Genomic DNA, 27,787 nt, shown 5'->3' with positions numbered 1-27,787 from the left:
TGTTTATCTAGTACCACAGTATCTCAATTACTGTAGCTTTTCAGTAAGTTTTGAAATAAGGAAATGTGAGAAATCTAACTCTGTATTTTTTTTTTTTTTTTTTTTTTGAGAAGGAGTCTTGCTCTGTCACCCAGGATGGAGTGCTGTGGCGTGATCTCGGCTCATTGCAACCTCTGCCTCCCAGGTTCAGGCAATTCTCCTGCCTCAGCCTCCAGAGCAGCTGTGATTATAGGTGCATGCTACCACGCCCAGCTAATTTGTGTATTTTTAGTAGAGATGGGGTTTCACCATGTTGGCCAGGCTGGTCTTGAACTCCTGACCTCAAGTGATCCACCCGCCTCAGCCTCCCAACTGTATTTCTTTTTCAAGATTGTTTTGGCTATTCTGGGCCTCTTGAATTTCCATATGAATTTAAGATCAGCTGGCTAATTTCTAACATAGAAACCACCTTGAATTTTGATGGGCATTGCATTCATCACTTTGCTTCATGATGACACTTAAAAATGAATATGCAAGTTCATATTTATGTCATAAAATTTCACTTGAATAGCAATGTAGTCCTAAGTTTTCCCATAAAACAATGAGAAAACTTAAAAGAACATATTTATTTTGGACATCACATATTAACACAGGGTTTCAGTTTGTTTAAAGACTTTATTTGAAACCGATGTCACAGCACGTTAGTCATAAAAATCATCAGAATCATCGGTGTTATGGTTTCTAGGGCGTAAAGCAGCCTCAATTTCTGAGTTACTGTCGTCAGACTCATCCCAGAGGGCTGGAAAATAAAACCAGACAGTCATTTAACATTTTTGCACTCTGGTTAAGAGCTTACAAAACAGCACAGCACGGAAGGACTGGTTAAGCGGAGTGTCAGTCTGCAAAATGCCTAACAGGGACACCACATGATGTACCTGACCAGACACACCCAAATGCATGTCATACTGCACAAATTACACATTTCAAAGTGTGTCCTCTGCACTGTTATGGAAAACAATTTGCAGAATACTTCCTTTTCCCTTCTGTTGTGCCCAACTCTTTATTATAGGATAGGGATTTAAGGTCAGGGTTACATGGAAGCAGGGTTCCCTGGGGTGTTGTATCAGCCTGATGCCGCCCCACCTCAGCTGCCCCTCCACTTTCATCTCCCACTCTTCTTTATGAGAGCAGAGAGGAGAAGGGAAAGACGTGGCAGAGGAATAAGCAGAGATGTTTACCCTGAGACAGGACTTTGGTCCACATCATTTACTTGAGAGGTGATCCCAGGAACCATGGGGACAGTGACACAAGGAAGACAGGAAGGCAATGAAGGGTATGATGACGAGTGGGTGCCTGGCAGTGAGTGGACAGGCAAGGCTCAGCCTGCTGGGGCCCCCTGAGAGACTGCAGAACTCTCCCCAGATTGTCCCAGTGAAGAGCAAGGGAGTGGGGTTACTGATCCACCAACTTGCCTCTGTTGGTTGAGGGTTGCTCTCAACCCAGGGCATCAACTCCCTGGTACTTTGGGCTGCCTTGTGAAGGCTGAGCACGCTCCTGCAGCCAGAGAAAGCCCTCAGGCAGAGAGACACAGCTGCTTGGTGCAGGAAGCTGTAGGCGCGTCTGTGAATTGGAGCTGAGGTGCCCTGCGGGTAGTCTGGCAAGATGTGGTGGAGCGGACCATGTCTACTACATCAACAATCCCTTAACTCTGCTGACACCTGCATGGCACCACGTGCCAGCTCTGTGCTGACTTCTCATACACGACCCCATCTCATCCTCGCACCAGCCTGGCAAGGTAAGTATTAATGTTTCCATTTCACTGAGCAAACAAACGGATGCTGAAGGGGGTTAAGAAATTGGCCACAATCACAATGCCAGTGAGTGGCCAAGCTGGGAGTCCCATCCAAGTCATCTGACTCAAGCCCATACTCTCCATCACAACACACTGGGTACTTGTCTCCCCCACAGTAGGTAGCTGTCCTTCTAGAAGAGTGATTCACAGTGGGGTGCTTGCTAAAAAGGCAGATTCCTAGGCCTAGGTTCTACAGCAGCTCTGAATTAGTTTCCATACTGGGTTAGCAAAGTGGGACATACTGGGGCTAAATAAATAGTAAATATTTTTGTTATTGTCAGTAAAACTATTAATCAAATTATACCTTTAATTTAAGGTATAAGGGGTTTAAGGAGACAGGAGCTGAGAGAGCCCAAGCTGGGCAGGGGATATGCCACAGTGTTATGGTAGGAGGGCTAGATTTTTCCTGTGAGCTGGGTGTTGAAGGATGAATAGGAGCTCACTGGGCTGAGGAGAAGGAAAAGGAACTCCCTACAGAAGGAACAACATGGGCAAAGGTACAGAGGCATAGGTGTGCTACAGCTGAAAAAAGCTGACTGTGGCTTGACCCAAGGAGGCGACCTTGGGAGGAATAAGCTGGAGAGCAGGGCTGGGGCCTCCCAGGAATGGAGAAAGCTCAGACTCTACCCTGCAGGTACGGGGAGGCATTGGCCGTCCTTACACAGGAAGGTTGGGGGAAGCCAGGGTTTGGAGGCTGGTGGCCAGGTGGAGGAGCTGGGAGTTCCCAGGAGCTGGGAGTTCCCAGGAGCTGGGAGGAACTGGGTATGAGGAAACCAGTTAGAGTTACTCCAAGAGCCTGTCCGGTCATGAGCAATGGGTGCTTCTGAGGATGAGGAGAGAGGAAAGAAACATTTCATTGGTAAAATACATGGTGCTGATAATTAATTAGACATGGAGGCCAGGATCCCCTGCAAATTCATACTTGCAAATTACAATGCTCTGCCCCTGTGGTCCATGGCACCCGTGTGGTCCTGTCTGTGAAGAACTGAGCCTCCAGAAGCCCTCAGGTTCCACCCCAGGGACAGCTGCAATGGCAGTCCCTGTGAGCATGCCCGCTTCAGGACTCACATGAGGGTGCAAACAACAAATGCATGTCACAGAGTTTTTTGGTTAAAACATAAAAAGAAAATCTAGTGTCCGATTATCTCTCTTACCATTAGATTTTAAATTGATCACGGGTTTCTTTTTGTTTTCATGCCTGCAAAATAAAGAAACAGTCTAAGTTCTGAAAAAGAAAAGACAATGAGACTAATATTTTCATAATGAACGCATTAGAAAAGAAGCACTTTGATTCACTGGAGGCCAGAACTTTACACTTACTTCCCAGAGTTTAAAAGTAAAGGGAAAATACCGGGATGCAGCGTGGCCTTGTTGGGAGGGTCGCTACTCAACAGCATTGCTCCCGTCCTGCGTGTGTCCCCTCAGCAGGTCTGCATGGCCCACCCCGCCCTGCTGAGCTGTGCCTGTGTGGGGCCATGTGTTCTTGGGGGAGGATGATCGCATGTTCCCCTGAGGCAGGGGACCGGTTTCCCTCAACAGTCTTCTGGAAGACAGTGATGCATCAAACTTCAGTGCTTTCAGGCAAGCTAAAAATGAAACACTTGCAGTAGGGAATTCAAGATGTTGGTAAGGAAGTTAAAATACTTAGTCAAACCAGTGGCAGCAATACTAACAGCTTAAGAAAGGAGTTCAAAACAAACACCTGGTAGAGGGCCCTGCAAGTGTCACATAAATGCTAGTGTTCGTGGCGTCCAGGACCGTCTCGACTGAGGCCAATATGACAAGAAAACTGGCTCCACGGGATATGATTTCTCTGTGTGCCTTTTCAGGAGCTTTTGCAATTTTAATGAATTTAAAAGTCTCCTCAGGGAGTGTCACTCGAATGTTTTATGATGCTGAGATTCTTTCAGAATTGCCTGAACGGTCACAGGAGATGTTGGGAGAGAAACCATTCTTGGTGCATGGCTCGACACTTTGCCCTACCCCACGCACCACCACCGCCCTTCTCACGGCCAGGGCCTTGTTCTTCTGGACACAGGAAACCCTGCAAGTATATCTTTTCCTTCCCTTTGGGCCAAGTGTGGTTGACTTTTGGCTTAAAAATCTACGTTTTGCTATAATTTACTTTTTTTTTTTTTTTCAGAAAAACATGCTCCACTAAGGTATCATTTTCTAGGCTACCTTTCAGTGTTCCCTTTAAATTTAGTGCCTGTTTCTTTAATTGCCATGACTGAGTAGTGCTCACAGCCATTTCTCCATGAAGCATGGAAGACCCCTACGAGCATCTGGAAAGGCCAGCAGCTGACTGACAGTCCTGGAGCTGCCAGGATTGTGGGGACCTGTCAGTGAGGTGAGCCTGCAAGAACCCATTTTACAGAAAGTGACACACACATCACACACACACTAAATGCAACTGCAGGGATGTCTATTATTTCCCCACCTCCCCCTACCTGAGGACACTGGGCTAGGTGCTGCAGGGGAGGGTGGATTATAAAAATGCTAGGAGGGGTGGAAAGAGGCTAATTTGCCAGCCACGGTCCATACAAGAAGAGTCACAGGGGGAGCAGGAGAGATCTCTGCCAGCTGGGAGGATGGAGAGCACTGTGGCAGGTGATTGGGGGAGCTGCAGGACCACAGAGGAAGCCCGGCACCTCCAAAGGCAGAGGCCTTCACAGGCCAGTACTGGGGAACAAGGTGTGGCGGGGTGGGGCAGCAGGGAGCCCCTGACACAGGAGAAAGGACACAGTGGCAGGTGAGCTCAGCTCCTCCCGTCTCAGCAAATGGCACCCCTGACCCACTAGTCTCCCCAAGCCCCTCTCCAGTCTCCACTCCTCTTTCCTTCACATCCAGTCTGGCCCTCGGTCCTGCCAATTCCACCCCCACCCCCCTCACAATACTTCCTGCGGTCCTCACCAGTTCCCTGGGCACTGCCAGCACACTGGTCAACAAAACTATCAGCTCTTGCTTCTATCTCTGCAACAACCTCCTAACTGGTGACACACACTCATCTTGTCCCCTACTATCCATTTTCCACTAGGCAATGAGAGTGAGCTTTCTGAAATGCAAATCTGGTCGCTCCACTTCCTCGCTTAAAATTCTTCAATGCCTTTCCATTGATTTCTGCACAAAGACCTAAATCCCAAGCAGTGCCTCCAAGGTGGATCCCCCAGGAGTGTCGTGCTGTCCTGCTGAAGCCTTCCCACTTCTGACTCCCTATCTTTACCACTGAGTCCTCGTCAAGTTGCTGTTTCACATCCACTTGTGCAGCCAACTGACGTGCCACTCCTCCCCCTCTGAACGGCAAGATCCATGCGGGTAGTGACCACACCTGTTTCAGCTCATCTGGGTAAGGCGGTGCACAGCACTTAACAGGTGCTTAATGAGTATGTTCACGTGGAATGAACAAGCGAACTTCACTAAGCATAGGGCCCTGCTTAAAGGCATTTGATCAATATTCAATTATACAATACTTGATTTACATATTTCTATTCAATATTGCACTTCAGAATCAAGTTTCTTTGGCTTCCCTGCTGGCAAAGAAAAAAAAATAAAAACCCAGAAAAGCTGAAGCGGAAAAAAAAAGGAAAAAGTCATGCACAAGGCTGTAAACACAGACACATGAGAACATCTACGCGAGTGTTAGTCGTCACTTAACTCATCAAAAGCAATCAGCCAGCAATGCTGAGTCCCACCACGGAGGTGACCCACTGAGCATTTCAGGGACCTCACTTCCGCATGTGGCACTCTAGCAAAAAATGATTTCCTGAAGCCATGTCTCTATGAGGCCACTTGAACTTGCTTTTTCTGTTTGTCCCGTGGTTACACAGTGTAGCTTTGAGAACATTTAAGCCACAGGGAGCCAGTAAACATCCCAGTGAAATGTGAATTAATTGTGTAATGCAGGGAGCCAGTAAACATCCTAGTGAAATGTGAATTAATTGTGTAATGGTTCTTAATTGTCTGTGTGATTGGTTTTCTCACAGGAAACATGTTTCAGAGCTAAATGTGCGTGGTGCGTGGTCTACCCACGGAGAAGGGCAGAGCGTGCTTTCCAGTGTTTTGTTCTCCACTCTCGTATCTAAGGAGCAATTATTTTTCCTTTTGGGAAAATCTCTGAAAGTAAATGTGACCCTGCAATTCATAGTTGATTTTTTATTATACAGAATTCTTGGGGCCAACATTTTTTTCTCTAGGTCATACCTAATATGTAAAGCTAAGGCAAGGCTGATGGAGAAGCCTGAGAACTTTCTATTGTGTGCTGGATAGAGCCAACTACTTTGGCTACTAGAGTAGATGAAAGAAAAACAAAACTGCATTTCAGAAAGTAAAAGAAATCAAAGAGTTAAGGTTGTAGGCCATGGGATATGGTCACCATGTGGTCCTATGTGCTCAGAATCTAACTGTGTAATCTTTGCTGAGAGTGTAGAAGTAATATTTCCATCTTGTAAGGCAGACGTTGGCAAAGGTTTTCTGTAAAGAACCAGAGAGTAAATAGTTCAGGCTTTGTGGGCCATATGGTCTGCCGCAACTACTCAACTGTGTTTGTAGCACAAAAACAGCCATGGACAATTTGTAAACTAAAAGATGTGGCTGTATTCCAATTAAACTTCACGTATAGACACTGAAATTTGAATTTCATATGTAACTTTCAGGTGTCATGAAACATTATTCTTTTAATTTTCTTCCAACCATTTAAAAATGTGAAAACCACTCTCAGCTTGCGGGCCATATGGACCCAGGCAGTGGCCTGGGCATGGCCCAACGGCCACTACCATTGTAAAGAACTGCCTCACATGAGGCCCATGCTGCAAGCCAGAGAGCCTGCCTTTCCCCTGCACCATGGCTCAGGAGCGACTCTTGGAACCCCAGAGGGCAGACTTGGTATTTTTTCCCTAGAAGTTTACAACTGGACTGGAGGTCCTACTTCAAAATAAGCCATTTTCAGGCAAGACACTGCAGATGATTAACTGAGTAAATTAAAATATAACCATGTTCCGCTGGTCTCATTTGAATGGGACAATCGGCTGGGTGTGGTGGCATAAGCCCAGCACTTTGGGAGGCTGAGGCGGGTGATCACCTGAGGTCAGGAGTTCGAGATCAGCCTGGCCAACATGGTGAAACCCTGTCTCTACTAATAATACAAAAATTAGCCAGGCATGGTGGTATGCGCCTGTAATCCCAGCTACTTGGGAGGCTGAGGCAGAAGAATCGCTTGAACCTTGGAGGCGGAGGTTACAGTGAGCTGAGATTGCACCATTGCACTCCAGCCCGGGTGACAGAGCGAGACACCGTCTCAAAAAAAAAAAAAAAAATTAATTAGTTTTAATTAATTAAAAAATAATGGGACAATTATCTCTGCAGAATTTCCCAGTAGCTTTGGTCATTTTTTCTCCCAGCTGAACCAGGAATGTCCCATTCCCATTAGGGAGATGCTCACTTGTTACCATTCTGCTGTACTGACTTCATCACATCTCTCCCCTCTGCCTAGCCATTAAGCCATCTTATTTTGGATGCATTTTGGTAACCGCTTATAAATTCCCCTGCTACTGATAAACCAGATTAGGACAATGCTAATCAAAGTCACTTGTGTTCTCAACCTTGTTAAACTTAAAAAGTTAGGGCCAGCCACGACTTCAACAGAATAGGTTTTATCCGAGAACAGCCCTGGCACACAGTGAACACTCTATACGTGGAGTCAGGATGACACAGTGCACTACGGAAAACAGTAACAATTACGTGTCAGTTGTTCATTTTATATGAACAAAAGGCTAACGTAGCTAGAATTGGTCTACACAGTCAACATCAATATAAAGTTAGTAAGAATTACTGACAATAGGTTTTGCTTTGTGGAGCCAACAAGTAAAGACAAAAATGAGACACAGAATACCCAAGGCCAAGAAACCCACTATTTAATTAGAACACAGCATTCACAGATTATCAATCCAGAGCCTTCACTGTGCAGTGGTTGAGCCCAGAGAGGTTAAGAGATGTGTCCTAAGACACACAGAGCGAGCCAGCAGTAGAGCAAAAGTGGAACAAAATGCTCCTCCTGGGACACTCCTACAAATGTACACGTTGTAGACACCCACCCCACAGGGCCTCCTGAGAAGCAGTAAAACAGTAGGGCAGGGAGAACCCTGCCACAGCATGTGCCTGGCTATGTGAGCTGCTTTCAGAAGCTGAGACAGAATCAGCTCTGGGGCCAGACAGACTCTGCTCACTGCATGATCCTGGGCAAGTTCCCTACCTCTCCAAGCACCAGTTTTCTTGTCTGTAGAATGGGGACAGTAATGCCTTTCTGGAAGTGTTCTGATAAATTTACAGACAATCCTGTGTGACAGCCTGCAGACAGCAGACTTCAGTAAGCAGTGCCACTGCACTGTCAGCACATTTGGATCAACAAAAGCATGTGCTCAGTTTGCTGATGTGCAGCCGTGGGTTCTAAGTGGAGGTGATGAGTACTTAGGCACAGGGGCCAAGGAATGGGAGGTTTGGGGACAGACGGAGGGAAGGCAGGCCTGAGATGCGTGAAGTTTCTTCCTCGAGGAACCTGATGGGTGGGTGCCCTTGAAATGGGAAGAGACAGGGAAACTGCCTCAGCCAGGCCTTCCAAGAGCAGGGGCAGAGCAAGGCATCGGACTCTGTGCTGGGGCTGCAGCAGCAAACAAGACAGACTCGCTCGATGCCCTTGAGGTGCCCACGCTACGGTGAGGAGACTGACACCAGAATAAACACCATGAAATTGGCTGAAAAGGCAACAGTGGGGTTGGCTGAGAACTGATGACAGTGGAACTGTGGGATGACATTCCAGGCCTCCAGCATGTGCCAAGAGCTCTCATCAAGGTCAGGGCCCGAAGCCAGACACCTCTCCATCAGCAGACAAGACAGCAGCCAGGAAAGAACCCCAGTGAGGCTCTCTGCAAGTGTGTTCACCCAGGTCCTGCTTCCTGAAACTGGGGATGCATGAGCAGAGGCCATATTCACAGTCATCACCAGTCTCCCTTTGAAAATGTATGTGTCCACACACACATTCACACACACACACACTCTCTCTCACACACTCACACCCTCTCACACACACACACACTCTCTCTCTCTCTCTCTTACACACCCTTATGCAGATAACTGTATGAAATGCATGATTCCCTGCAGCTCAAGTACACGATGCCATACAGAAGTGAGGGAACTTGTACAAACTGACTTTTATTAAAAAAAAAAACAAACAAACTAGAGTGAATGGTGGAGCTATATATCCATGCTTACTCACTCAGGAAGCGCAATGACTATCCAGCACTGGTGATTAAGAAACCTGCCGCTGGGCACGGTGGCTCGCCTATAATCCCAGCACTTTGGGAGGCCGAGGAGAGTGGATCACCTGAGCTCAGGAGTTCAAGACCAGCCTGGGCAACATGGCGAAACATCATCTCTACCAAAACCACAAAAAATTAGCCAGGCATGGTGGCATGTGCCTGTGGTCTCAGCTACTTGGGAGGCTGAGGTGGGAGGGTTGCTTGAGCCTGGGAGGCAAAGGTTGCAGTGAGCGGAGATCGTGTCACTGTACTCCAGCCTGGGTGACAGAGAGAGACCCTGTCTCTAAATAAATAAATAAATGAAACGAAGCCTGCCCCACTGCAGGAGGGAGGGTACTGGGAAATGGCTTCTAGCCCTGACTACAGATGATAACAGAAATAGCTAGGGGGACCACAGGAAGGGCATGCTGTGCAGCCAGGTCTCTGCTTAGGAAACGTTCAGAAGGTTAAGCCTTGAAAAATCTAGAAGGCCTTAACCAGGTAAAAGAGTGGGGCAAGAGCATTCCAATAAAATCCAGGGACATGAAATAGTGGGTCATACGCGGGCATGACATGTGGTCTGGTTGTTAACTGTTCTTGAGCAGGGGGACAAGGGGAGCTGGCTGGGAAGGGTGTGCAGTGTGCAGACTACCCGTGCTTGACAGGGGTGCAGGCAACAAGGGTCTCCTGAGAGATGTGTGGCAGCAGAGGTGGGTGTCAGATACTCATTCCTGGCCCAGGGCGGGAGCAGGGGGTGGAATTTGGAGAAAAGAACAGAGGGAAAACCTAATGTTAGTAACACATTGACTCAATTTCATGGTCAATATCTTTTTTTTTTTTTTTTTTTTTTGAGATGGAGTTTTGCTCTGTCACCCAGGCTGGAGTGTAGTGGCACGATCTCGATGCACTGCAACCTCTGCCTCCTGGGTTCAAACGATTCTCCTGCCTCAGCCTCCCGAGTGGCTGGGATTATAGGCGCCTGCCACCATGTCTAGCTAATTTTTGTACTTTTAAGAGAGATAGGGTTTTGCCATGTTGGCCATCCTGGTCTCGAACTCCTGACTGCAGGCGGTCCACCCACCTTGGCCTCCCAAAGTGCTGGGATTACAGGTGTGAGCCACCGCACCCAGCCATCATTTTTTTTTTTTTTTTAAACAGAGTCTTGCTCCATTGCCCGGATGAGTGCATTGGTGCAATTTCAGCTCACTGCAAGTTCTGCCTCCCAGGTTCATGAGATTCTCCTGCCTCGTCCTCCCAAGTAGCTGGGATTACAGGTGCACACCACCACACCTGGCTAATTTTTTTTGTATTTTTAGTAAAGATAGGGATATTCACCATGTTGGCCAAGGCTGGTCTTGAACTCCTGACCTCAAGTGATCTGCCTTGCCTCGGCCTCCCAAAGTGCTGGGATTACAGGCATGAGCCACTGCGCCTGGCCTGTCATATCATTTTTTTAAAAAAGAAAAAATAGCCATGGCCCATTAACAAATATACCCAAGTTATTGTGACTTTGAGGCCTCACCAATTGAGTGCGGCAATGAGACTCAGAGGGTCCTGCCAGGAGCACTGTCTATGATGTCCAGGATAAGGAGGAATGGCTCCCGGCAGCAGGAAGTGTCCTTCCAGTTCTGGAGTCTTATTAGAAGGCTGAAAATAGCTAATTTATTATAAGACATGGTCTTTAGACTCCAAATTCTAAAATTTGTAATAATTTTTGACTGCTAGTGGAAATCAGTATTACAATTTCTAAAGGAGCAATTTCAGCTGGAACGTTCCTCAAAACAGACATATGTTTCTGAAAAACAGAAGGCAAAAAATTATCCAGAAAGAAAAAAATCCCAATGACTACGCCAACAAATCTCTGTAAACACTAATTTTAGGTTTTAAAGGCCTACCAGTAATTTAACAAAGTCTGAGCGCCCCCTGATGGTTAATCGGGGTTCCTACAGAAGATGCCACTTTCAGCTGCCTGAGGTCAACTTGTTAACTTTTTCTCTTCAAATAATCAAGCAATTGTTCTTATTTGCTTTGTGCAGAAAAAACAACGTATGTAGGCTTGTGATAAGAAACGTGACATATTTAGGAAGCTGCTAATTCAGTGGGATTTAAGAATGGAGATGTGCCAAACCCAAGACAGAGAAGAGTGCTTTTATATAAGAACCTAAAGGACTTTCAGGAAAAACTCATTTTTATTTCACTGGACTATTGGTTCCTTATAATCTTTATGTTATCCTGGGGAAAATGGCACAGAGACCAGGCAAAGACAGAAAATGCCACCGCCCCCATCAGAGCATCAGCTGCAGGCTGGCGCCCTCCACTGGCCGCTCTGGTGGCTGCAAGGCTGGCACAGAATGCCACCCATGGTGGCCCTGCCAGGGTACAGTGGCTGGGTGACTTCTGCTACCTTTCCCCCAGGCAATTATGTTGCAAGCACACACCCTTTCCTTTTGGTAAAACATTATCTGGTCCAACCAGTAAGCTGAAGTTACAAGGCAGGAACCAGTAAGCTAAGGGCAGGCTTTTAAAATATACTCTCCATTGAACAAATGGATCCGGGAGAGTGAAAACCGCTTGCTGGGGAAGGTAAAGCGAGACAATGTTTGCAGAGGAGAGGAAGCTCTGGCATGCACCCCTGAACAAAAGGGAACAAGTGGTCTTTACTTGGAGAACGGCTTCCTATTAGGACTCACTCCTTCGTACATTATGCTTTTCATCCCCACTCAACCACAAAATGATTTTGCTGAAGCAAATACAATGGTAGAAAAAGATTTACACTGAAAGAATCTTTAATAATAAACTGTTGCCAATCTGCCTACTTGCCCGTGATTTATAATACAATAAACATCGGATTCTATTACGGCTCATGCACTGAAGCTGCTGCTCTGAAAAACGGAGTATGAAAGCAGCCGAACCCCACCACCATCACAATGAAATGAGCATGTATAAATGTGCTAAGAGTATCTCTTTGCATCTTTTATAGCTTGTGTGTATTAATCTGTAACGCTTATTAAGAAAGTCATTGCTATGCAAAGCAGCACCCAATCCCTTTCTCTGGCTTTTCAACAGGAGTGCACTGTTTAGCCAATAGGACGGACCCTCTGGCCCTCATTCTGCATTCATCACAGGCAACATTTGCACAATGTATCTCTCAAAGGCGGCTGAAAAGAAGGCCTTAATACTCATGTAAACAACTGCAAACCAATTACTTAATGAATCAGGCCCACACATAATGAGGTGCAGACAAAGAGCTATAAATGCATTTTTGCGCCCAAGCCGCTGCTTTAAAGTAAAATCCCTCAGCTGTAGTTTGGGCTTAACTAGCACATCATAATTATTGTCCCTAGGACATCAGAGGAAGCCATTTTTTTTTTTTTTTTTTTTTTTTTAGGTCCAGCGGGTTTTTTTTTTTTTTTTGAGGTTGCTCATCAGCTCACTGACAAAATAGAGCAAAGAAGAATTTTAAAAGTGCTACAGCAGCACTGCACTGTTATGTTTATTCTCAAGTACCGGGTTTCGAGACCACTTGTAAAAGCAATAAAGCACAAGGAGTGACTGCAGTAAGTGGGATCCTTAAATGTAAGCCTCTAAGAAATTTCAGTGAATCCAGCACAAACAGCAAAACTGGAGCTCTCCAAAGCCCAGGGTGGCATATGAACACCACCAAGCCCAGCACAAGAACCAAACCGTGACAAACAGCACGCCAAACCCACGCACTCTGGACCCAGACCTTTTCATCACTGGATTATTATCAAGTGCCTAGAACCAAGAGTTCCTTCAAGGCCTTTTGGTGTTTTTTGTTTTGTTTTGTTTTCTTAAAGGGGATGATGAGATTACTTGTAATTTATTAGGAAATTAATTTCATACGGAAACGATACTAATAACAAAATACCTCTGCCTCAATTTGAAGGAGGAAAATGCTTGATTTTAGTTTAGTAAAATATAGACAAGATGTGAAATTATTAGACTGAGAAATGTTTTACAAAATCCAATTGCTTTCTCAATGTCTTTAAAAATTTCCCAAAGAACCTACGTAAAGACTGTTTAGGAAGAAGTGAGTTTTTTAGTGCCTCTATATATTATTAAGCCAAATGGTAACATTCGGCCCTGAAAATTATCTGTAGAATTTACTGTCTTTTAAACTTTCTTTTAGGAGACCTAGAACTTGAATTTATAATATAATCATAATAACATAATACTTTAACACTCTTCCTGTCCCGTTTACCTCCCACTTCCTTCAAAAATATGAATGAAAACTCAGGCATTAAAAATAATAACTTCTGAAAATTAAATGAGTTATTTCCCTAAAACTGAACTTGTCAAGTTTCTAAAACCTATAATTTTAGAAATTCAATCTCATTTTAATATACTCCAGGTTCTAAAAACATTGTATTGTTTATAAAATATGAATAAAAATAGGATTTTTTTCATTTAAAAAATTCAGCATTTCTGGTTCAAATCATTTTCTCTTATGGAACATTATACGTTATACTAGAAATGTAAAATTCCTGTTCTAAAATTTCATCAGAGACAAGCAGTTAATTGAAATAATCATCTGAAGGACACCTTTTTACTGAGCAATGCTGTTCCAAAAGGAAAGTTGCTATGCCATTTTAAACAATATTTAGCTCAAAGCAAAAGAGTAGGGTATTTCATCAGGTGATGGCTTATATTCCCATCTATAAATTCTAAGTGACCTGAAGCTACTGTGATTAGTATTTTATGTTAATGACAAATTCAGCACACAACTCTCTTAACACAGCTCAAAAAACTTACAAGAAGCGAGTGCTACAGTTTGACAAATGTGAAAAGATAAATTTTGTTCTTTATGGAAAATAAGCAAGAAAGTATTAGAAAAGGAAAGAATAATCTAGCCTGAACACTTGGTTAAAAAAAAAAAAAGAGGAAAATAAAAATGAATATCCAGCAATTACTAGTTTATATATTAGCCATCACAAAAAGAAGAAACATGCCACTTTATTTCTTTTAAGGCCTGATGTTTTCTCTCTGCCCTTTTTCTGACAACCTCCATTGTGTGGTCTCTAAGCAGTCCTACTGCGAGCAGCTGTAGACGCTAATTTGTGGTTCACTGAGGTGTCAATTGAGTCTTAAACCAAGGAAACAACAGCTGCAAAACAATACTTGGCTCTGGTGCAAATATTTTCAAAGGTAGACTAAAGTTTCAACTGTTATTTTAGATAAACAAAAACCCAAACCATAACCCTCCAAGTCATACAACAAAATAATACGCAGCCAGAGTTTAATTCATTGCACTGTGACATTTCTCATCTTGTTGCTGCTATTCAGAAAGGCTTTCACAACTTTACCTTGACAAAGGACTTCCTTCACTAGATGAAAAACTAGCTTCCGAAGCAATTTTGTTAGCTGTCTTTGTCTCGAATGCACCGCTGCCAATATTCAAACCTGTGATAAGCGTAAACATGGAGAGTGAGGGTTAGCTGTCATGCAGCCATGGGACAAAATGAATAAAGTGGCCTCACAGTAAGTTTGGTGAAACAAACGCCAACAGAGGAAGATGCTGTTCAAGCCACAGAAGGCAAGGGAGCTTCTGAGGCAGAGAATGAAATGCTGGTAGAATACCCAAAGGGAGTGAGGCACTTTCCTGTGATACCGAAACAGAAGCCACAAAAAGTGAAAACTGAAATCATCCAAACAGTTCAATTTTAAATGACTAAGATGCACATGTAGGCATATGGATCTCTACTGTGTCACAAAGCACTGGGTAATTCCCATTGTTATAACACACGGGCAGCAAACCAGGGCTCAGAAATAATTGAGACCCGTGGATAACAGTTACCCACCTTATCTACTCTTAAGCCCCTCTGTAAAATCCTCTATTTTCCATCCCACAGAGGAGAAAGAATCTCCACTGAAAATCATCAAGGCCACTCTTTACCAGCCTCTAAAGGTTGAGGAGGAGGATGCACACTCCACCTCTTTCTTTGGAGACAGAGACTTGGATATTCCCACAATGCCCCCAGTTTGCAGGGCAATCCCTGATCTTTGCCTCTTGGGAGTTCTCAGCCTTGGATGTTTCTGCTACAGGTCTGCTTCTTAACTGGCAGTCAAAATCACAGATACAGCATGCATGGGCATCTTTGCAAAAAGCATCTGCTGAGTTTCTAACCTGTAACCTGCCTGCTTGCATGTACACTCTGCAGCAAAGTGATTATTTTAAAAATGTGTCCACATTCAGCCCAAAGAGGGTGTCCACATGCTTACCAGGAGGAGGTGTTTTCAGATATGAAAACTAAGCCTCAAGGTTTATTTAAGTGGCTTTCCTTCAGGTCCAAAGACTCAGGAGTAAGTGAAACATGCACTGCTTCTTCATTAGTTAGATGTGGGGTGGGCTTCTTGAGTGCAGAGTACACCACCACCTCCCATCCCTGCTACTTCTAACAACACTGTGAAGCTGCCCTACACCCTCCCAGCCCACTTTCTGCTTTTCTTTGGGGCTCAGATAAGTCCTTAGGATCAGAATGAGAGTAAGGGTAGAAGACAAAACACAGCCAAAGGATCTGACTACAATGACAGTGACAGCAAACATAGGCAGGAGCACTTCCATGATTCTACTGCCAGAAAATTTGGAATCTTGCAAAACATGTAGTCTAATTTTGAGTATGGGGCAAGGGAAATGAATTTAGGGGTGCTTGACTATACTACCTAGAGTGTCATTTCACTTATGAATAAAAATAAAAATGCATTAAGTACAAGGTTATTAATAGTACCATAATCCATAATTTCTGATACACATCGAAGGGACTACAACTTATATGTCAAATTTACTCATCTTTTTGTTTGTTTGTTTTTTGAGACAGGGTCTGGCCCCGTCACCCAGGCTGGAGTGCAGTGGTGTGATCTCAGCTCACTGCAACCTCTGCCTCCCGGGTTCAAGCCATTCTCCTGCCTCAGCCTCCTGAGTAGCTGAGGCGCCTGTCACCATGTCTGGCTAATTTTTGTATTTTTAGTAGAGACAGGATTTCACCATGTTGGCCAGGCTGGTCTTAAACTCCTGACCTCAGGTGATCCGCCTCCCTTGGCCTCCCAAAGTGCTGGGATTACAGGTGTGAGCCACAGTGCCCGGCCAAATTTACTCATCTTTTGCACTTGTCCAATTAACTATTGAAAATAACACTTACCAGAAACAGATGTGTGGAGTCACTTGCCAAAGTGTGTGTGTCAGCTATCCAGCTGAAAGGCTCTGAGCACGGTGTTACTCTCCTGGGGCCTCATTTGTAAAATGGGAGTGTTGAATACATTCTTTCTAATATCCCTCTGGATTCAAATTCCATGATTTAAATGTGAAGAAGGTCATGGAAAGCAAACAGTTAAGAGTTTGCAAGTGACTACAACCTCCATCAGGACAGAGGCCCTGTTTTATAACTCAATAAACTACAATGTCTTATGTTTGCTGAGTTCAAATCACCACTAACATCACAATGGCCGGCTCTCCCAGGGGGCTTTTCACTATCAGGCACTGTGCTGGGCACTTAATGTGCATTGGTCACCAAATCCTCAATACCACCAAAATAACTGAATTTTGCCGCAACTGACTTTAACCACTAATATTATCTAGGAATCAGCTCTCCAAACACAGCTAAGTCTGATGTACTGTAAGTATGTCCCTTGAAAATATCTGTCTGAAAAAGACATTTTTTGTTTTCCTTTTTAGATAGGGTCTTGCTCTGTTGCCCAGTGCAGTGGTGTGATCATAGCTTGCTGCAGCCTCAAACTTCTGGGCTCAAGTGATCCTCCCACCTTAGCCTCTTAAGTAGCTGGTAGTATAGGAAGATGCTAACACGTGTGGCTAATTTTTAAATTTTTTCTAAAAACAGCGTCTTGCTATATTGCCTAGGCTGGTCTCGCACTCCTGGCCTCAAGCAGCTCTCTCACCTTGGCCTCCCAAAATGCTGGGATTACAGACATGAGCCACTGTGCCTGGCTGCAGAAGACATCCTTGAGACAACTGGGAAATCTGAATATGGACTGGGAATTACATGCTATTTAGAAATCACTGTTCATTCTGCTAGATGAAATTATGGCATGGTGGCTAAGAAAGTCATTAATGTGGATTTCCTTCTGTATTAATCCATTTACTCTCACAAAGGAAACTGAGGTAACTTATACTCTAAAAACTGGTGTAATGAAAGGAAAACCACTGAAAATAATAGATGTATAATAACAAAGTATAAAAAAACAAAATTACAATTAAAACAAAATCTTAAATTGAAGGAACTATAATTAAGCTTAAAATTTAGCTTTCCTCACTGGGCATGGTGGCTCACACCTCTAATCCCAACACTTTGGGAGACCAAGGCAGGGGGATTGCTTGAGTCCAGGAGTTTGAGACCAGCCTGAGCAACATGGCAAAACCCTACCTCTACAAAAAAATACAAAAATTAGCCGAGTATGGTGGTGCGCACCTGTAGTCCCAGCTACTTGGGAGGCTGAGGAGGGAAGATTGCTTGAGATTGGTAGGTTGAGGCTTCAGTAAGCCATCATGCCATTGCACTCCAGCCTGGGAGACAGAGCAAGACCCTGTCTCAAAATAAAATAAAAAATAATAAAATAAAATAAAATAAAATAATAAAATAAAATAAAATAAATAAAATAAAATAAAAAATAATAAAATAAAAAATAAAATAATAAAATAAAATAAAATAAAATAAAATTTAGCATTCCTGGGATTTATAATTCTTTCAGTAAAAGAACTCAAAATCCCCCAACATTCTGGTGAGGGAAAGCAGCCCAGTACAACACTGCCCACTGAATGACTAAGACACTAGTAGCCGTGGGGAAGAGAAGGAATTTGGGTGTGTCTTCTCAGGGTCACTAGTGACAAGTCACTATCATGACATGCTTGGCAGAATCCAGGGCCTGGAAGGGCCATTGCCATGCTGGCCAGCACATGTCTAGGACACAACAAAAGGGCTTTTCCACATGTCCATTTGCTAAGGATAAAAAAGTACTAGCTCATTCTGTCCTGGTGACAGCTCGTTACAGAGCAAACTCCAGAAACCTTCATAAAGAATAACCACCCTTCCCCGAACACAGCCCTGCCTGCCACTTTGGGCCCCTGGACACTGCCATCTGCTCTTACTTACCTGACAAGTGTGACACAGAAGCATCTGTCTTTTGAAACCTGTTTTCAGTTTGATTTGTATTATCCTGAAGGGTGGCCTTCTTCAGCAACTGATAGGCTTCTGTTTCTATTGATTAAAGAAAAACACAGAAATACTACATTTTTTACTGCCCAGAAAGAAGCTTTTTAAATTCTTCCTATGAGATTAACACTTCTTAAATGCATGCAAATTATTATTTTTTGAACTGTCACTTTTTAGACATTCTGAAAACAAACAAAAAACAATTTAGTTGAACCCGGGTTTCAAGACTCAAAGACAAGCTGTATGAGTTTATCTGAGGCAGCCAAATCATAGTCATTGTTTTGAGTGGGTCTGTGGATAGGTTCCCCATCACAGCAAAACAGTTTCACTTCCCTCGGGGCCTTGTAGAGGCAGCTACGGGAATGAACCAGAAGAGAAAGCAAGTCTTCCTAGGTGGTCAGGTCACTTAGAAACTCTCTCTGCTCTGGCTCTTGGGCTCTCACACTCAAGTGCAGGGGCTCTGGGACAGGGCTGGGGGAATGCGGAGAGGGTCAGGAAGGGTGGTGACAGCTGGATGAGCTCAGAGTCCCACAGCTGAGGAAATCTAACCAAGTCTTGCCATGGGGAAGGAGCGAGAACGGGTTTGTAGAGAGCAAAGCCAGGCATCCACAGGGATCAGTGGCAGCCTGCACCTGCTCATGTTCATAGGATGCTCTTGGCCATGTAGGGCTTCTAATGGCATCTGCTATAAGTGAAATTGGGGAAGACTGTTGGGAAAAACAGTAAAGTAAACAAAAATACGTAAAGAACCTGAGTGACACAACCTTCCCCATTACTCTAAGTTTCAAGGGCACCCAGATGAAATGCAGGATGAAGAATCAGAGTTTCAGCACAGACATAACAAAACAGCATCCATGTCTACATCTTCAATGTAACATAAAAGGAGTCCCACTGTCAATGCTAGGGGCTGGCAACAGGTTGGATTCCTGCTTTTGCTGGCTTCATTTAAGAACTTAACCATGAGACCCTATTACTGGATTAAAACTACCATCACACTGAAGAATAAAAATACAACTTACCTTGCTCTACTGAAAATCAGTCAAGATAAAAATGAGTATTTAAAATGAACATTATACTTTGGAATATTAAATAGTATATAATTAAAATATATACAGATCAGGGATTCTTTGCTCTGAATATAATAAATTCTAAGGCAACACTTTTTTAACATTGCTGGATTGTGAAATCAGTTTAGGTCGCTGAAACTAGTATTTTGAAAAATCTGATAAAGAAAACATCAGACACAGTGCATACAGAGGGGAAAGTGCTGTTTTGTGTAATGTGTGTATGTGTGGGGGGGCGCTGGGACGAAAGTGTTTCCTGATGATGCTGGTCGCATTGTCCTAGGATGGCTCCAATGGGATGGTGTTGTGATGCCCTCCGGCTAATCCTAACATCCATGTTACTTCAAATATACTGTAAGGTAACTGTGAAAGAGGGATAATATTAATAAAATCAAAGACATAGTGTCTGAATTCTAAAGGTAAGGAGTCAGTGTAAAAGAGGTAAAAATGCCCTGTTTTGTTTTTATTTTATAAAAATCAACCAAAAAGTTTTTCAGCTCTCAAGATACAAGTCCAGATCTTAATGACCACGTTATTTCTACATTCAATTAAACTTATTTCGTCAAGGAAAAGATAGCAAAGATGGAAATTTGAAAAAAAAGGAGCAGCTTCTTGATAAACAAAGCCTCCCGGCCACTGGAAGCTGGAGCTGCATGCTGCAAATTCATTTCTCCATTGTCTGAAGACAAATCACTTGACTCCAGTGAGACGGCCCTCCTGCTTCTCAGAAACCAGGAAAACGTGTCACTGGCAATCAGAAGGGGATTTCTGTGAGAAATATCAAGCTAGTAGTCCTGAGGTAATTTCAGATTTGGGGGGGATTAAGCATTCTGCCCAAACAGAAGAAGGGCTGATAGTATTACTGGTTTGAGGTTAGCAAGGGAGGAAATTACCAATGTGAAGTGAGATCACTTCTAGCAACAAGGGACCATTTTGATACTCTGGAAAAGATGAGCCCTTTCTATGCTCCACACTTTCCATTCTGGTCCCCCTCCCTTCCTTCCTGAAGAGTGTGGGCTCAGGAGCTTTTGGCTAACCACCCATCCTGAGATGGCTCACTCTCCTGCCCCACACAACCAGAGCCCACCACTTCCCAATCACCTCACTGGTGTTTCATCCTTAAGCCTCTGTGGCCCTTCTCCAAGGAGAGTCACCGAGGCCCACCTGGGCAGTTTTTATTTGGGATGCAGCTGCCCTGACCTGAGTCCTAAAGGGCTGGCGAGATCAGGCTGAGGACTGCTGGGCGCATCTCTCACCCCCAATCCCAGTGTGATTCCCTCCAATGGTCTAAAGGCAAAGTGAAGTTTAAAAGGTACAAAGATGAAGTGCATTCACCTAGAGGAATGACACTCACTGAGGCAGGACCACAGACGTCAAAGTTGCGGGAGAGGGCAGAGCGCCTAGCACTGCTGCCGCCCAACTGTGGATCAGATGCATGGGAGATGGAGTCGCTCTCCCTATGCATCACCCCCCTATTTAGTCAGAATTGTTACACAAACTATTTATGAAAGACTGAGAGATGATCTACACAGGAAAAACAAAATTAATAAGGGTTGGCTAAAACAAATTAGAAGTGATTAAAGAATATATAGTCTGCATAGAACAAGGTTGGAGAAGGGAAGGAAAGTTCAGATATTGCAAACAGACTGGACAGGGTGGGCATTGTGGATCCAGATGCCTCTAGGGCCAACCAAGCAAGTACCTCCAATAAGTGACTATGGCCAGGCAGGAGCAGCAGGAAGGGCCTGCCCTGTAGCAGGCAAGGAGGCACATGACTTGTCTATAGAGCACAGCTGCTCCTTGGCTCCAGCCAATTGCTGCCTGGTGGGAAAGTGGTCCTGGTCTTGCCAGACTTCTGCCTTTTCTTTCTTCTTTTTAAAAATAAAACACTGCACAGACAAAACAGAACATATTTGTAGCCTCCAAACTAGATGGTAGTGAGCAACTTTTTGTGTTCACTGAAAGTGGTACAAGAACACTTAGGGAAAAACTGCAGCCAAAGAATACAAGCTAGATGTTAGGAAAAGCTTTCTTGTTGAAAGGGTTGTTGGAACATGTTACCCAGGGAGGATGCATCAGCTGTATGAAGATTTTTAAGGGGGTGTCTGTATCAAACAGACCAGGTTTCAGACTGGAGGCAAGAGTGTACTTTTTCTAGGAGTTCTCAAACAAATCAGACATCCTCCTGAAACAGCCCAGAAGACTTGGCCAGGATGCTAGTTTCATGAAGCAAGAGTGTAAAGTTATGGACATGAGGTGTGTGGCAATTCAGGCCCAGGATTTTTTTAGAAGGAAGAAAGACAGTGATGAACCAATCAGTTAAAAGCTCCACTTTGTTGCTGCTCTGCAAATTCATAGTTATTAAATAAATGAACAAATAAAGGAGCAAAAGTAATGACTCTAGAAGTTCAAGTTAGTCTGTTACAAACAAGGTAGGGACAAAGTCGATATATTTCCAAGGTGAAAAGAATTTAGTTTTCTCAGCTGCAAGTAAACTGTAAGTCTGAAAATTTGAGGATTGGGTGGTTGCTTTAAAGGTTTCACTTTCTAGCCTGACTTAGAAATCCAGGGAAACACTTCCCCCCATTAGTAAAGTTAAACTCTCAGAAAATACTGAGTAGTGAAAATGTTTAGATAAAACAAACATTTCTAAAGAATACAATCATTTTCGGTTGGAATGTTCTGATACACACAGAAACAAACACACACGCATGCTCAAGATTTCGGTTCTGAATCTTTTGTTCAAGCATTGATTATATACTCAAATCTGCGTCAAGATTTAGTTTAAAAAGTAGAAAATATTGTAGTTTAAAATGTAAGGCAAGGCAAGGGGGGCCATCTCATGCAGTCTACAGCTCCAGAAGGTGAAAATCTATCCTTGTCTATTAACTCCTGACTGATGACATGAGATAAATGTATTTTCCCTTACTTTGTTACATAAGCTGCCTGAACCCAATCATCTATCTTTCTGCAAAGTGCTGAAGGATTGCTGAGACTGTTTTTTTTTTCTTTTTGATATGCGTTTTGTGTATAGAAAATAGAAACAGCTACAGAAAGAAAGTGAAAACATGCTGAATAAAGAGGTGGGAGAGAGATGATGTTAAGGAGAGGAGAAAGAAAAAGCCTCAACTTCTTATCTTTTTTCTCTTTTATATGCAAATGTACACCTGCTAAAATACTTCTAAATCTACAAATAAAAAGAAAATATCTGATGAACCAGTGCTTTTAACACCCCATTACAAGAGCCAGACAAACACGTGGTTCACCAGTCTCTAAGGGGTGTCTTGGAGGCAGGGAATCTGCCCACTGCTTTTGCAGAAATCCTTAATGAAAAAAAGAAGAGTTGGGCTCAGAAAAAAACAACAAAGGGAGATGCAAACAATACTATCACTACGGCTAAAAAACCGACCTTGAACCAACAGAGAACTGGGTATGTTTGAGTAAGGAAGGATAACTGCTATTTCTATATGAAGTTAAAATGAAATCTGAAAAATATTCTCTGTCCACTGAGTTTCTCAGCATTGTTACTTTTCACATATTTCTACACCTAAGTGCTTTTTCAAATTGTACTAGGTGTGTTGCTGACACTGCAAACTTGGTCATTTTTGCAAAATAAAATAAAAATTGTGAGATATATTTCTCAAGTTACTTCAAAAGATAAATATTATCACTGAGAATCCAGAAATCATTTGCCTAGTAATCTGCTTAAATAAAAATAAGGGCTGGGCGGGGTGGCTCAAGCCTGTAATCCCAGCACTTAGGGAGGCTGAGGCGGGCAGATAACCTGAGGTCGGGAGTTCAAGACCAGCCTGACCAAAATGGAGAAACGCTGTTATCTACACCACTGCATGGTAGCGCATGCCTGTAGTCCCAGCTACTTGGGAGGCTGAGGCAGGAGAATTGCTTGAACCTGGGAGGCGGAGGTTGCGGTGACCCAAGATCATGCCATTGCACTCCAGCCTGGGCAACAAGAATAAAACTCCATCTCAAAAAAATAAATAAATAAAAAATAAGGAAATAAGGCCGGGTGCAGTGGCTCACACCTGTAATCCCAGCACTCTGGGAGGCTAAGGTGGGTGGATCACTTGAGGTCAGGAGTTCAAGACCAGCCTGACCAACATGGTGAAACCCCATCTCTACTATAAATACAAAAATACAAAAATTAGCTGGGCATGGTGGCGGGCGCCTGTAATCCTAGCTACTCAGGAGGCTGAGGCATGAGAATCACTTGAACCTGGGAAGTAGAGACTGCAGTTAGCCGAGATCACATCTCTGAAAAAAAAAAAAAAAAAAGAGAGAGAGAGAGAAAATAGGATATGGCTGCTTTTGCAATTCTGAAAATACAGAAAAGTCATCAAATATATTTAGGAATTTTTTTTTTAAAAAGGCAGGAAGATACACAAGTTTGGGTCCGTGACCAGAATCACTTTTCACATCCAGACTTTCTGCAATAAACTCCACTCCATCTGTAGACCTGGGCCTGCAAATTCCATTGTCAAGGTTGCTCTCTGCACTCTCAGGAAGACGGCTTATACACGAGAAGAGACCCGCCTAATTCACATGAGTTGTCTGGGGCTGCTTCAGAAAATAGAAATTTATATCATAGTCTTAATTTCTATGGGGCAACTCAACAATTAAACCTGAAAACAAATTCCAGGCTTGAAACTGACCTTTAACCAACATTCCCAAAACGAGCTGAAACACTTTTGCTTCTTGCCATTTAACACTGTTCAGTCGTGAGAGGTGAATTTTCAACTCTCAACCTCATGAAACCTTTAACTTTTCAAAACTTGAGTAATCTTCATCAGAAAGCTGTATTTTATTGATTTAAATAGCTTTTTTAAAAACAGTATATTTTTGCCATTTGTACTCAATGATTTATTTAATGAGAGAAATTAGAAATGGCAATATTATCTTTACCATTATTTATAGTAGGTTCAGGAATAATTACTGTAGAAGATGAACTGGATGCTAAAAATGTAAAATATGAAGAAGTCCTTCCTCATTCCCTGTAGTTGGTTGAATAATGTTGTTCCCCTCAACCCGACAAACTCATGTCCTCCCAGAACCTCAGAACGTGACCTTATTTGGAAATAGGTTCTTTACAGATATAATAGTTAAGGTTCCCTAGATGAAATCATTCTGCATTTACAGTGGCCCCTAAATCCAATTTCTGATGTTCTTCTAAGAAGAAGAGCAGACACAGAGATACAGAAGAGAAGGCCAAGTGAAGACAGAGGCAGAGACAGGGCTTATACTCCCACAAGCCAGGAGCCACTGGCTAGCACCTTCAGAGGCAAGGGCCCTGCTGACGCCTGGATTTCAGACTTCTAGCTCTCAGAACTGTGAGAGAATGCATTTCTGTTGTTTTAAGTTTGTGATACTTTGTTACAACAGCCCTAGGAAAATAATACACTCCAACCCCTCATTTTATTAAAATATTTAAAGCCCGATTTTGTCTCTCTCTCAGAGTCTCCTGTGTAAAATGAGGGTGCTTCAAAACAGGACCTACAAGGGCTCTTTTGAACTGAGACCCTTGCTCCACAGTTCTCAAACCTAAGAAGTTACCTGGATGTGTTATAAAGTACTTATGCCTGGGTGCCACTCCCAGAGGTTCAGAAATAATTGCACAAGGGTGTGGCTGGGGCATGGGTATGTTCTAAAACTCTACATGGGATTCTACCATGAACCGCTGGGGAGAATTTCTCTTGGCATTTATGAGTTCATCTCCCTGAATATAGAAGCATCCAGTCCAGAAGACCCTTCAGAAAAGTACCTTTTATCCTTTAATGACCATGTTAAATAAACAGCACTGCCCTGCAATATAATGAGGACTGTTTTGCTACCGCAAGTAGCAGGCAGCAGGCTCCATGGGTGAAGCCCCAGCAGGCTGATCCCTGGCACAGAGACAGGGCCATGTGGACTTTCAATGGACAATCCAGCAACACACAGTGGTTCCCCTGGTTTTGCACAAGCTGGGGGTTTCCTGTTCCAGGCACAACAGGTAATATGTCTTGACTGAGTCTTGTCAGGAAAATGTTCTGGGATAGGACAGGTGAAGCACATTCTCGGTAAAACCTCAGTACTAGTGGTGTTATGCCACTGTGCTTTGGGAGCCCAAAGTCATCACTACAGTCTTTCCTCCCAGGATAAATCCAGTCACCAGTGACAACCTAGCCACTATATCTTTCCAGCCCTTTTCCGAATTGATGTAAAACTCAAGCAATCATGTTTTGGGAAGCACTGCCTAGAACTCCAAGTGGCACCCTCCAAATCTATACTGACCTCCTGGAAAGACTCTAAATGGATGTCTTAGTATTACCCTGCATATTTCAGCTTGCCAAAGAATATCCACGAGGAATGGCACAGTCAGGCAACCACTTTCAACACAGCTTGACCAAGAGAATTGGTGTCAAAAGAATGAGAGTCTGAACGGACATTCTTAGAGGCTTAATCCTCTTGAGATAAAAGCTGAGAGCCCTTTTCACATGGAGCTTAAGGAGACTAGTTTTGCCAGGATGGGCACGTGGGGTGGGAAAAGTATTGGTGGAGTGCATGACTGAAAGAGATAGTATTCTGTCCTGAATCATCAAGCATTTAAGAAAATTCCTTAATATCCCCATTTTTATTCATTTGACAAATTAAGTGCCCACTCTGTGCCAGACACTGTGCTAGGTGCTGTATTTTTATGACATTTAGCATAGCTGCATCATCTGCTAAAGCTAAAACTCACTTAATGCTTTAGAGGTAAATTTAGTGTGAATACAAATAAAATTGTCAACGTGGGAAATTTTCACTTTGCGGATGTAAGTAGTTCAAAAGGCAGACTTTCTCTCCCAATCTAGATAAGCATCACTTTCCTCATGGCCTGAGTGTTTCAGGCAAACTGACCTACAGATTAGGTCAGAAGTGTTTCAGGGAAACCGACCTCCCAGCAGCCCAGCTGGGCTCAGGTTTGCCCCACTTTATAAAAGGCCTACCTCTCGGGATGAGCTGCATTTGAAAATCCTTGCACGCTGCCCACCTCTCCAGGCCTAACCCAAGAGAAAGGAAAGGCAAGCTTTGTTTATCATTGCTCTCAGAAGCAGCCTTGCAAAGCCCATCTTCTGTTATGATGTACACTGATGTTTAATTGATCCGGACATTCTGATGCAGTTGTCTTTTTGGTAAAATAAAAAAGGCAGGGTAGGCCAGGCGTGGCGGCTCACGCCTGTAATCCCAGCACTTTGGGAGGCCAAGGTGGGTGGGTATCTTTAGGCCAGGATACGAGTACAGCCTGGCAAACGCGGCAAAACCGTCTCTATTAAGAATACAAAATTAGCCAGGCTTGGTGGAACATGCCTGTAATCCCAGCTACTCAGGAGGCTGTGGCACGAGAATCGCTTGAACCCGGGAGGCAGAGGTTGCACTGAGCCAGGATCGTGCCACCGCACTCCAGCCTGGGTGATGGAGTGAGACTCTGTCTCAAAAATAAATAAATAAATAATAAAAAACCAAAATAAATAAAAGAGGCAGGGCAGTGAAATAGAAGGAGTTCAAGGGCCCAAATCCTAAAGTCTGAGTTCAATTCAAGATCAAACACACCAGCTACATGGCCTTGAGCAGGATACCTTTCTAAGTTTCTGTTTGACCACTTGTAGGGTGAGTACTAATGTTTACCCTATAGGACTGTTGTAAAGGTTAGAGATGAGGGAGGCTTAGTGAGGGCAGGGATACCATCTTTTGTGGTTTCTGGTATCCCAGGATTCAGCCCACGTAAAAATATTAATTTTATTAACTAATATAATTAAGGATTTTATATATAACCATCTATAATGATATATGATATATAATATATAACTAATATATATTGTATCAATACATCTAATTATATACTACTTATTATATACAGAAAACTATACATTTATAGATATAAAAATTCATCTTTGATTTCCACCTGGATTCTTTAGTGAACAACAACTAGACTAATAAAAGGGGTAGATTATATTCACAACAACAGATCATACAGGCTATGGAATACTGACTCTGTGTTTGTGGGTGGGGCATCAGTGTGTGCCCAGGAGGGTTTCTATGTAAATCTAAACACAGAAAACTCGCATGCTCCATAATAACGATTAGCAAAGCAGATGCCTTCAAAGTGATAGCAGACTCTTTAAGGAGGAGCCCCAGCCAAGAAGACCTCCGTTTTGGGGTGATAAGCAAATGAGAAAGGGAAATGAAGAGATGAGAATGCTGGCACACTGGATTCCATTAGCATAGAGGAAGAAGCACAGTCCCTTGGCATTAGAAGGAATGTCAGGGGTCACAGAAGCAATAATTCCTTCCACAATGCTCTTCTAAAGAGCCACAGGGCCAGGCAAGGTGGCTCATGCCTATAATCCCAGAACTCTGGGAGGCCAAAGTGGGCAGACTGCTTGAGGT

General features: G+C 43.5%; 1 protein-coding gene across 7 annotated transcripts in view; it reads right to left on the bottom strand.

Annotated features, from left to right (window-relative positions):
• Positions 1-634: 634 nt before the first annotated feature.
• KIZ (kizuna centrosomal protein) overlaps positions 635-27,787 on the bottom strand; it is a 120,578-nt gene continuing 93,425 nt past the window's right edge. For 6 of the 7 annotated variants that reach the window (XM_004061880.5, XM_019017417.4, XM_055373573.2 and 3 more), the window contains 4 exons: positions 18,243-18,347; positions 14,445-14,541; positions 2,986-3,029; positions 635-778 (listed from right to left, as the gene is read on the bottom strand). In XM_004061880.5, coding sequence (XP_004061928.4) covers positions 681-778; positions 2,986-3,029; positions 14,445-14,541; positions 18,243-18,347 — 344 coding nt within the window. In that variant the 3' untranslated portion in view covers positions 635-680. Of the gene's footprint in view, positions 779-2,984; positions 3,030-14,444; positions 14,542-16,277; positions 16,414-18,242; positions 18,348-27,787 lie in introns of those variants that run through there. The other variant, XR_002003904.4, reaches the window with a different exon arrangement.

The sequence above is a fragment of the Gorilla gorilla genome, chromosome 21, assembly GCF_029281585.2.
Source record: "Gorilla gorilla gorilla isolate KB3781 chromosome 21, NHGRI_mGorGor1-v2.1_pri, whole genome shotgun sequence".
Classification (NCBI taxonomy): domain Eukaryota; kingdom Metazoa; phylum Chordata; class Mammalia; order Primates; family Hominidae; genus Gorilla; species Gorilla gorilla.
This window is presented reverse-complemented; position numbering and strand designations above follow the sequence as displayed.